This window comes from Copadichromis virginalis, linkage group LG6, assembly GCF_057382275.1.
Source record: "Copadichromis virginalis isolate Kocher_CV1m ecotype Utaka linkage group LG6, C_Virginalis_male_GT1.1, whole genome shotgun sequence".
Lineage (NCBI taxonomy): Eukaryota > Metazoa > Chordata > Actinopteri > Cichliformes > Cichlidae > Copadichromis > Copadichromis virginalis.
The window spans coordinates 18,802,572-18,815,083 of NC_140623.1; the positions used below are offsets into that span (position 1 = coordinate 18,802,572).

Consider the following 12,512-nt stretch of genomic DNA (forward strand, 5'->3'; position numbering starts at 1 on the left):
GAGGTAGTTTGCTGTGTTTGAATCGTTTGACAGAACGAGTTGCTTAAGTAATGTACGAGCTTTAACTTTGAATCCTATATCCACAAGTGCAGCTGAGGCTTTTTAAAGTACTGTATCCCATACTTAGTTACTACAGAACTTAGATATTTAAAAAAAAAATTTATATCATTTGTATCGACCCAGTTAAACACAGACATATTTTTTTCTTTTCTTGGTAATTCAGTTTGTTTTAATTCAGTTACATCTGTGAAGCTCCCACCACACGGTTTTTATGCTGATGTCAACTCTAGAGAAGGTTTGAAACTTTACACTCACCGAGGCAGCTCTGCAACTTTACATGGTCTGAACACTTTGTGGGTGAGCAGCTGTTACAGGAGTAATAACTGCAGATGAAGAAATTTCACAAACTGAATTGTTGCAACAGTGGCATCCTATTACAGTGCCATGCTAGAGTTCGGTGAGCTGTTTAGAATGACCCATTCTTTGACAAATGCTTGTAAACAGTGTTTCTTACTCAAAAACAGTAATGTATCACACATTGCTCATTGCTTTTCTTCATCACTTAACCAGAGTAAGGAATTCATTACACCACTTGATATGTTACTTCCCTGTTACTCTGTAAAATGACGTGAAATGCAGTCTCATAATTAGCTGTATAAACCTCAGGTTTTTTTCAAGTTAACAGAAACTCGACAACACAGAGTTGAGAACCAGCCCAAAGAGACTAAAAAGTAACTGGCACAGTAATTCTACTTTTGCATGAACAGTTACCTGTTGAAGTTCAAGCCCTTGCTGCACTTTACTATCATGCTCTCATCCTTTTTGAAAATAAAAATAAAAGTAATGTTTATATCTCCCACCCACCCACACACAAACTGAAATGAGCTGATTGTGTTATGAGGGAAGAAAAAAGCATGTTTATTTAATTTTTTCCCCCCCGGTGTGCAGACAACTGAAGAACCTTTGTAACAGAAGTACATAATTGTAACTGCAGTTTAATTGTAGAATTTAGTTTTTTTGTTATATTACTGCATTGCTAAAAAATGTAATGTGATTACAGTAATGCGTTACTTTAAAACAGATTGATTATAGATTGCAGCTGGTCCAAAGTAAAGGCCAGTGAATTAAAAATGGAAGGACAGGTGGTATAATTTAATAACAGTACTGTTAAGCTCTTAAATCCTCTTTGTTTTAATCTGGACCTCGGGACAACTAGGATGAAGTGGGAATGTGGAAACTTAAAACATCAGAGAGGTAAGGAAGTACAAGCCCATGCAATAAAATCTTAATATCAATCTTAAGCCTGACTGGAATTCAGTGTAAGGAAGTCAATATAGGCGATACGTGGGCCTGCTTGCATATGCCAGATAAGTTGGGTAACTGCATTTTTGGACCAACTGCAGTCAACCAAGCAACAACAGCCTGCCATCTAAATAAAGACTGTTAAAACTGGCTCAATGAAGCGACATGACGGCATGAATAAGCTTTTCACATTCTTCTAGGAAAGAAACAGCTTGACCTTCACAAGTATCCAAGACTCAAAAAAAGTTAGTTTTACTTGTTTATAAAGGTTAAAGTACCTTCAAAGATCATTCCCAGGTTCTTTACATTGGGGAGTCTCCATCTTTAAAGGCCAGGGGTTGCCAGTGTTATGGAAGTCCAAACAACATGACTTTTATTTCTGATCATTTAAACTATGACAGTTTAGCTTTTTAGCAGGCAGTGATAAGGCCTGTCAGAGGTGTCATAGTTTAAACAGAGAAATCTACGGCGAACACACCAACATGTACTTTAATGTTTATTGTTTGCTACACATACTTCATTTCAAATAAGAGGCAAGTTTTCTTCATAAATCTAACTATTGTGTGATTTCTGGCCTCTCATCATGTATTATGGTTAAAGTCACCAACTGTTATGGTGACTGTTGTATAATGTATGAAATACACATTTTTTTCTGTATATTGTTTTTTTACTGTATAGATGTTAAATGTTAACTGAGAACTGGGTGCAGGTTTTTGTAAGATTTTCTTTAATAATAGTTCTCTGTGAAACACGACAGACTTTCACGCTGTCACTTTGTTTTGTGAATTACCATCCAAACCCTACCTTTAACTGAAGCCCTTTTAAAATTTCATGCTCTTAGTCGACCTTGAAGAAAATATTTCTCTGCTTTATTTGATCAAGATAGGTTGAAAAGGAATAGTAAAGGCGCAGATCACAAAAAGCTTACATTTTTTATGGTGAAAGCATTCTTTTCTTTCTCTCCCTGCTTTCTTGCAGATGAGTTTGTGACAAATGCTCATTAAAACCTGTCTTTTTTTTCTTTTTTTTTTATGCTGCTCTTTAAAATGCCAGCGACAGTCACCTTGACAGCACCATTGCCTCTCCAGTGTTGTTGGAAAATGCCTGGTTTTGAATTTGTTTTCAGTGGGTGGTAATCACAGTGTCTGTAAATTTGTCTTTATAAATTGAGGTTTACTATATCCTGGATGCCCCCCTGTAATATATTAGAAGGTGTTTTACAGCATAAAAATACCAGTTACACACAAAAACACTTAGTCATCCTTTTTCACTTCACTATGTTAGAAGTACATCTAAACCAGGGGTGTCAAACTTAATGCTTGGGGGGCAGACTCTGCAAACAGTCCCATCCCACCTTGGAAAATGTGAATGTGACCCTATTGTTATAGCTTTTCCTTTTGATAAACAGCGCAGCCCAATTGCTATTTATGGTACAACAAAATAATAATATAACAGATAAACAAATAAATGACAGAAAAGTTCCCTTTTTTTTAATCTGCTATAGAAATTTCTGTTTAAAAAATGGGAGAAAAAAGCAGAAGTTTTTTTGTAAATTAACAAAAACTGTATATTTTGAACTACCAGAACTTTTTTCTCCAATTTTACAAATTTATCATGTCGTTTTACTGTTCCGGCCCACATAAGATCAAAGCGATTAGTACTCTAAGCGATCGGTGTGAGAACCGGGCAGAACACTTACATTCTCTTCCACTAGAGAGCAGTACACCTACCAGCAGTGTTGTCAACTTAGCGACTTTGTTGCTATATTTAGCGAGTTTTCAGACCCCTTAGCGACTTTTTTTTAGAAAAAAAAGTCGTGAAAGCGCGTATCGCTTTTACTCTCAACAAGCAGCGGGTGCTGTAATGCAGTCAGTTATTCTTTTACTCTTTTACTCTTATGCTGTTTTGTGGATCACAAGGTTTAAAACTACTTATAAACACACACACAAAGCAACTCCACCAGAGTGCCTATTTCGGGTCACTTTTGCCGGTCCAAGCCCGGGTAAAGGAGCAGGGTTGGAATTGTGACATTAAAAAAAACAATAATTGCTAAAAGAAATTTAATTTGTAGTTCTAAATAAACTCTAAATGCATTTAGGACGTTTTTTACTCACTTTATGTCTCTTCCACGATGTTATTTCTCTCTCCAACAACATAGGTTACAATTAGATTGGCATGACCAATTATGCAAATTAGGCGATGATGTCATTTAGCGACTTCTAGCGACTTTTAGGACAGCCAATAGCGATTTTCGTTACTGAGGAGTTGGCAACACTGCCTACCAGCTCTAATTAAATGGGTCGCCAACTGCCAGTAAAACAGACGAAGAAGAAATTACACGCTAGCCATGTTCTGAGAAGTGGCAGGGCGTTATAGGGCATTAAATATTTGAAAAGAAAAAGTAGTCAATCTGTCCTGGAGAAAATTCCGACCCACATGAAGACCCTAGTTTGGTGGTGTGCCGTGTGATTTTTCTAATGTGAAATATGTGCCGTGGCTCCAAAAGGTTGGGAAACACTGGCCTAAACATTATATTCAGGCTGATGTAGATACCGCATGAAGATATGGCTTTTTCATAAAGTTTCACCCACTGAATCATATTGTCCATACGTCTTAGGTTATATTTTTTGTTTTGTTCTTTTGCACACTGATGTAAGGTGACCACTCATTGCATGCCCGAATTGTGCTGCACAGATAAAATGCAGCTTTTGGATCTCATCCAGGGAGGTTCACAAACTTTTGTCATTACTGTTCTTGAGTGCATACAAATGCTAATTAATACATAATTTCAGAGCCATATGGTGTAATTTACCGAGCTGGATGGTTTTGAGCTTTCATGTGAAGCAGCTGTGAACATTAGAGTCACATCCTTTGTGTTTTTGTTCAATGTGCTGAAAAACTATAACAGCAGACGTTAGCATTCTTCCATCTCCAGACCTCACATAACATGCTTTGAAATATTCAGGAAAAACCAAGAAGCTTTGTTGCTGTTTGACTTCACTGCTGTGCATCTGACTCTACCAAGGAGATCACAAGGTTGTCTTAGTGGATTCGTGTTTATCATTTTAGTTGTGATTATCGCTGGCATCAGCGAGTGTTCTTAGTGCATCTTATAGTATGCTAGAGAGAGCTGCTGTTCGGAACCATTCATTCAACCTGATTTGCTGTACAGAAGTCATGAGATAAAAATTCTTCCTGTCCTTGAAAGAAATGAGTGCTGAGTGACAGGCTGCTTTTGATGCCAGAAATGAAAGCCATCATAAAGCTGATATCTCACTGCCGGGGGGGAGTTTGTCTTGCCTTGCTGCCATTTTAATTGACTGCTGAGGCAGCAATTTTAGTACAGTGCTGTGTAAAAGTCCTGAACCAACCCTCATTGTTTATTCTGCAAGGAAAATGGGCAGAGGTGGCAAAAGTACAGACATTCTGTACTTAAGTATAAGTACAGATACTAGTAAAAGTTGTATAAGTTGAAGTTGAAGCCTATACGTTTACTCAAGTGAAAGTAAACATATAGGCTGTGAAATGTACTCAAAGTACAGAAACCAAAAAGTACTTCTTTGGAGGACGTTTCTACCTGCTATTTTTGTGCAGCAAAACCTGAGCCTTGTCCAATATTTATATAATAATAAAATAATAATAAAGTTTAATTCTAATAAATGTACCCAGCTTACATCAGGTACGTGGAACACTAGCAGAGAAAAAAAGGAAAATAAAAAAAGTAGTTCTTTTTAAAATAAAAGTAAAAAGTTCCCAAAAAATAACTACTCAAGCAAAGATACCTGAAAATTCTTCTTCTGTTTGGTTATGACCACTTTTATTCTTCAACACAGCCTGAACTCTCTTAGGAAAACTTTCTTGTTTCGTCAGGAATAACTCTCCAGTCTGCTTGAAGGACATTCAAAGCTCTCCTTGGGATGTTGGCTGTGTGTAGCTCGGACTCTGGGGAGGCCAGTCCATGACTGTTGGGTTTTTCTATTGCATGTTAGATCAAAAAAATGACAGAACTTTTCTGTGTTCATAATTTAACACCACTGGCTGAAATGCAGCCCTAAATCCTAACAGAGGCTCCACTCTGTTTTCCACGTGGCTAACGACACCGCTCTCCTTACCTCCTTCATACATATTGACGACAATTTGGACAAATTAAAATTTGGATTCATTACTCCATAAGACCTGTTTCCACTGATTTTCATTCTTGATCTTGTGATTTAACACACTTCAGGCTTTTCTCCCTGCTTCCCTTCCTTAATGGTTTCTTGACAGACACCCTTCTACTGACACCATTTTTGATGAGGCTTCAGTGAACGGTAGATGGATCTCCTGAAGGGCCTAATGAATCTTTAAGGTCCTGTGTCAGGTCTTTGCTGGATTTATTTTCCTATGTCTTAAGGACATGCATTTCAGATGACTGAAAGACATCAGTTATATATATATCATTTTCAGGTTTTTTTTTTTTTTTTTGACCTGCCACTTCTTCTTTTATCCTCCACTTGTCCAGTTTCTTCAAATTATTTTAGGACACACTGCACAGCATGCCAAGATATGCCCGATTTTCAGCTAATAGATCTATGTGACTCACCTTGTTGGTGCGAAAATACAATTTATTCCTGGCAATTTATGTTTTGCAGATTCAACTAAAGAAATGGGAACAAAGTGTTTTAGTAACAGGCTGCAGGCACTTAAAAATATAATTTAAAAGATGTCTGTTATGTCTCGACACGACACTGGTTCGTTCCTTGACTCAGATGTCCTTTCTCATAGATGAGTTTGTTTTGGGGGTTTGAGGTCTTGATGCATAAAGTAAGACTTCTTGATTAAGGTTTAATATTTAAGAGTATTTTGGAAATATATTGAAATAATAAACATGACAACACATCGATTGAGCTTTCAAATATCATGTTATCTTTATCATAACGAATGTGACATATTTGTTTAATCTAAGTTATGTGTGTGTTTTTAGAATCGCTGGAAGCTAAAACTCACTGAATTAGTCCTAACATGCAGCACGTGTAGCTGCTTGGGTCTTTTGTGATGTTGTTTTGCACTTTCACATATGAATTTTAATATATAAAGCTACCTTGGCTGTTTTTTCCTTTCTTCTTGTATAGTTTATTGTTGTTATGTTATTATTATTATAATACAATATAGTTTATTTATATTATATTATTGTTGCCTTGTACTGTTAGTATTTTCTACAGTCTAATGTCATGTTTTGACCCACTGTCATGTGATTTGTGTCACTTCACTTTATATCCTAAAGGAAAATCTTCCCCTCTCATCTTTCATCCCCTTCTCCTCCCTTCTGTCCTCTCGTCTCCTGTTTCTCTCCATCCTCTATGCTCCCTGTCGGCTCTCCCTTCCTCCCTATCTTCCTCTGTGTAGCCTGTAATGATCTGGTGGCCTCAGGCAGAGACAGGAAGCCCAATGCTTTGGTCCAGGTGGCTGTCATAGATCCCCACAAGCAGCACCTTGTGTCTCATGCCTGCACAGAGATAGTTGAGGTAAGGCATCACACGCACACGCACCATCCTCTTGCTTGTCTCCGGCCTATGATGTTTGTTGTTTTGCCGTATCTCTGGGTCACCAAGTCTCCGTTGGTATTCTCTCCATCGCTGTCTGCCCTCCTTTCTATCAACCTTGCTTTTCCATCTGACTCACTGAACTGGAACAGACAATGAGCCCTAACCTTCTATTTCTAGTGACAGCTGAGTCCAGACATTCACATGAGTGACTGTGTTGCGTGTCAATCATGCATTTACAGTACATATACAGTATGCGTTTGTGGGTTTAATTGTGTGTGGGTAAAACAGTGAGAGTGTTTTGCGCTCTTTGACCTCTTTAAATTCTTCTTCTTTTACTTCCACCGTGACAGTGTTGTTGCTGAGACAGCAGCCACATGAGTGTTTTCTGGGCAGCAACAGCTGCCCCCGTCCCACTTTGGAACACCCACCTACACACATGTGCAGAGGCCAACACACACACACAGTCCTTTTTTTCTCTTCTCCTTCCTCATATGAGGGCAAAGTTTCCAGGCGCATAGAAAGGAGACACTATTTCCCTCCTAATCCAGTAAAGCTAAATTAGCATAACCGTCTCTTTCAAAGACTGATTTCAACTGCTTTTCCCCTCAGTCAAGGGAGCAGCAGAGTATGTGTGTTTGTGCATGTGTGAGTGGAAAGACAGGATGTGGTAGGACACTGTATGCTGGCTCAGCCAGCTCTGCAGACACTCTGAAGGCTGCTGGAGTTTTGATTTCATGGCTGTAATGTTAAGGATTTGGAGTATGATCTGAGGATATGAACTGCTTTTGTCTTCACACAAAAAAAAGGGTACGTACCCATTCATTGTGATTTAATGAGTGTGTTTTAAAAGAGAGGTTTGCACCCTTACAGAGAGTCTGGTAGATTTGCTGTCCATATATTCACTTTATTAGTCTGGATTGTGTCATAAAAGTGAACATTTCTTCTGTTACATAAACCAGTGTATTTAGCATTTCCCCCCAGAAACCGGATCAATCAGAAAACCAATATTAGTGTTATTTGGACTCAGACTTGAAGCCAAACTGAGAAGAGAATATGTCTTGTTGAAATAATCTTTGATTGAAGTTTTAATGGAGCAAGGGATTCTTGCCTGTAGGCTTTCACACTTAATACAGAAACAAATGTTTATTAACTTGTATGACCAAAGGCAGACGTGTGTGTGTGTGTGTGTGTGTGTGTGTGTGTGTGTGTGTGTGTGCAGGCGTGCAGGCCCCGGGGAGCTTACTCTATGTGTATTATTTGAAGACAGCACTTGTGTTTTCACTGTTGTCACATTCCCAGGATGCTTTCTCTCAACAGCTGCTGTCGGCTTTGCGAGCGCCGGGCCTGGCTGGCTGTGTGAAGTCTTGCTCGTGCAATATGTGTGCTATCATGCTGTATGTGATAGAAAGATTTCATTTAGAAGATAAATGATAGAGCATGCCAGGTGCTACAAAGCCTCTCTGGTCCCGCCCGTCAATCGTGCTCAGGTCAGGGGGAAAATGTTCTTTGTTTTATGAAAGCTATATGATCACTCTTTATGTCTCACCACTCACATGTTTCAGAGGAAGTAAGAACAGGGACTCGCAAAACACAAGAGGAACAATTCCAGGTGTTTTTAAGAGCTCTTTGGAGCCGTTGTTGGGATTACTACTCAAGAAAAGTAATGGATTACATTACTCATGTTTCTTAAAAAGAATGCAGCACATTACTTAATTACTTGCCAGAGAGGTCATTTGTTACACTAGTCACTACATTACTTTCTTGTTACTCTATAAATTCACCTGAAACCCATTGTCTCATAATTAGCATTTAACTATATAAACTTACAGGATACATTCCCACACACCAACACAAATCCCTATCCTAATGATGACATGCATACGATTTTTTCATTTAGTTTTTAAGTATGAACACAAAGCAAAGATTAAAACCAGCACAAAAAGACTTTAAAGCGATCGCCACAGTGAGTCTTCTTTAGAAACATGAACAGGTGTAAATGGAGGCCCCAACCTGACTGCTCATTACTGCTTTTGTTACCTGTTGAAGATCAGGCTGTCCGATGGTCTGGGGTCAGCATTCACTCAGCTTGAACGTTACTCTGGGTTCTTGGCTAGCTTAGCGTTATCATGCTGGTGCAGATGCTTGCAAAGAGGCGAAGTTGTGTTAGCAGCATAATGCAGCTTCTGTCTGTCCTGCATGCAGTTTCCACTTTACCGTCGCACTCATGTCTTTTTTAGTGCATGTTTGTTTGGTGCACCTTTGTAAGTAATGACATATTTGTAACTGTAATGCAGTTACTGCTGAAAAAATGCAGTGTGTTTACAGTAACACGTGACTTTGTATCTCATTACTCCCAACACTGTATATAACTTAAAGAGACAAAGTCACAAAAAGAACAAAAACATTGCAACCTGAAACAATAGGAAGACAAAAAGTGGGCTCAAGTGGATTGCATTGTTTTATTTACATCCCAACATTTTTGTAACTGGGGTTGTAGTACAGAACCGGGACTCTGTATTTTAACTTGACCCATTTTGTCTCCATAAGCAGATTTATGTCTCAGTGCGGATACTGCAGCTTAACCTGCGGTTGGTAAAACAGAAAAGCGACAAGTGACAGCTTAAATGCTGAAAAAATGGTTTTTGGTCACATTGTATTTGAAGCTACCAACACACACATACAGACACAGAAAAATGCCATCTGGTATTTTACCAAATGTTCAGAGAAAGGAGATGTCCTTTTTGTAGAAATTGTAAGTCCTTTGTTTTCCACATGTGCATGCTTTCTCTGTGCTGAGCCTGACACAAGAGACAGAAATTGGGATGGAAAAAGTTGCATTTTCTGCCAATCCCTAATACTTCTGTGTAGGAAAATCCCTTTCCTTAAACATGGGCAATGGGTCCAGAAGTGGTGGTACTTGAGGGGATTTGACGTCATGCAAAGGCAGGGGATAAAACAGCCTTTGATGTCAGGCTAGTCAAGCAAAGAACCCCTGCCTGGAACAAGTCCAAAAGTCTACTCTCTCTGTGTATATGTAATTATGAATGGTCAAGGAAACTCGACCCAGAGTACTTGCACTTCCCCCTCTGCCCAATCGCACACAAACACACACACACCCTTAATGGCTTAAATTGGTTATTCCACAGAGATTTGCAACCCAGACTGACAAAAAGACAAGAGAGGGCCAGCTGTCTCCCATAGCATATGTTGACCACTTGTATGACAGCCTGGCTCACTTCTTTGTGTAAATGGAGACAGCATTACCACTTTAGCTCATCTCAGCCCATCAGCAGCTCTAAGAAGATTCAGCTGTAGCCGAGGCTGCCAAGCATGCTGGTAAGTCTGAATGAGGCATATTCAGCGTGCCAGAGAGGGAAGTGTAACGGATTATGTCTGTGTACCTGCACATTCTCGAGTATAATGGTCAAGTCTGTCTTTTTGTCAGTGTATAGTACAGATAAGATCCCCATTTGCTCTGGGTTCAAAGCAGTGCATTGATTCCACTGCGTGTGTACCTACTGTGCTCAATCAGGCTGTGTGTTTAGAGCGTCGGTGTACACAAACCACACAGCTTCATGGCTGGGTGGCAAAATGGCACCAGGCGTCAAGACTAATATTACCGCGTCTAGAGACATGAAATCAGAAGCAATAGACTTGTTTTATTTCCCCTCTGTCAGCCCGGCGTAGATTTCTGAAGGATCAGCGGGGTTAGTGGTGTGGTGAGGAGGTGGTTTTTGTGCGTTCTGTCTGTGTGTATGTGTGTGAGCGTGCAGTTAAACACATAATTCTGTCCTTGTGTGTTAAGCGCACTGCTGTTTTTAGGGAGACTTCAGAGTCTGGCTCTCCGAGCTCCGAAAACCCTGGATTGTCTAAGGCTCTTCGGCTGATGTGTCAATCTCAGCAGAGCTACAGAAAAGCAGATGAAGCATTCATTCAATGTTGACTTTTTTTAAAAACTCATTCCGAAGAAATAACAAACTATCGTGTTTAGGTGATGGATGAAAACACCTGAACACACGCGGCAGAAGAATCTCAGCAGAGTATTTAACCACAACATCTGTGGTTTGATTACTTGGTTTGAGGGCCTTTGTTCATATCATACCCTTCATTCTCTGCTTCGTTTTCCTCTCTCTATACACTATAAACTGACATAATTAACTGCTTTTGAAATATTGCCTATTTAAAAAAATCTGTGGTATGTCAAAGTGCTGAAGTAACTCTTTTCATCTTCTAGCGGCCTTGCACCCACCAACCTCCTTGTAATAAGGTCTGTGCAATAAATCGCTGTTATAATTTATCCGCTTGCCAGGAAATCATATTTTGATGGTACGTGCTGTGATCAAAAAAAAAAAAAAGCAGAAACCTAATTTCAATTTGTGAGCTATCCACTCCATAGCTGCCTCCTTTTGCGGCTTCCACTGATTTTGCTTCATTTGGATTATTCTCTTGAAGTCTTCCTCTGCACGCTGTGCCTGTCTCATATCAGTGATGCACACTGTATCTCATCCACAATGTTAAAATGCTCACCCTTCGACTGCAGTTTGATTTGGGGGAGAGGACATTTGAAGGGAAGCATATCTGGCAGCACAGGGTGGGTAGTTAGTAGGGGTGCAACGATACACAAAATTCATGGTTCGGTTCGATACTTTGGTGTCACGGTTCGATGTTTTTTTGATACAAAAAAATGTTCATGCCTTTTTAATTTGTCATTTATTAAAATAACTCAAAAGTACAGTTTTTAAATTTAATGTTGCTGAAACAACAAAATAATAAAAAATAAATAAATTTATCTGATCGAGAAATCACTCATCTTTGGAAAAGAGAGTTTATTACAGAGAAATGTCTCTTTCCAAAATAAAAGCTATACTATACGCTTCTTCTGGGCTATATTCTCAGCAGCATATTAAACATATCAGGTCCCCATAAGGAGAATCATGTGCTAACGGCTGTCTAAATGACTCGGGTAAAGTTTGTAGCATGCGTGCTTGCTGTTTTTGTCTGCTTCCACTTGTCTTTGCACTAGGATGATGTCGGTATAAATGTGCAGTCATATTCGTTGTGTTCCCACTAGTGCTGTCAGCGTTAATCTCGTTGAAAGGACATTAACGCCATAACGCGGAAAATCTCCGTTAACAAGTTACCGCGGATCGCCCCGTGCGTGGGGCTGGACGGCATCAACACGTTAACAAGCTAACTGTGCTAACGCACTAGTTCCCACCAATTGAGCATTGCATGGCACATCCGACATACTGTTTTACTTTTGTCCATGAGGCGCTTACCATCAGGGTCATGCTTCACATGAAAACCAAAATAGTTCCAAACGCCAGATCTGAATGAGGGTGGGGAAGGTTCAATTTCGGGTAGCATTGAGGCAGTTGCCATGTTGCAACGAGCTTAGCTCCTGTCTTGCTAGCTTGCGCTGCGCTCAGTGGATCTGCGCTCAACAGTGCAGCCTAGGCGGAGTAGACGAACGCAGATCCACTGAGCGCTCAACACAGACAGCATGGTCAGAAGAAAAGTTGATAAAATAAATTAAAAATTTTGTATTGTTCGATACAAATGCGTACCGAACCGAAAGCACTGTATCGAACGGTTCAATATCGATACGAGTATTGTTGCACCCCTAGTAGTTAGCTAAAAAGATTCTTCTAGTTTAGCCAAAAAGTCCTAGCCTTTTCAGTGCTC

The 12,512-nt window shown here is 39.6% G+C and overlaps 1 protein-coding gene across 1 annotated transcript in view; it reads left to right on the forward strand.

Annotated features, from left to right (window-relative positions):
- inpp4b (inositol polyphosphate-4-phosphatase type II B) overlaps positions 1-12,512 on the forward strand; it is a 183,548-nt gene that overhangs the window by 23,707 nt on the left and 147,329 nt on the right. Inside the window, exon 3 of the mRNA XM_085459043.1 lies at positions 6,688-6,806. Within this exon, the coding sequence (XP_085315169.1) occupies positions 6,688-6,806 (119 nt within the window). The remainder of the gene's footprint in view (positions 1-6,687; positions 6,807-12,512) is intronic.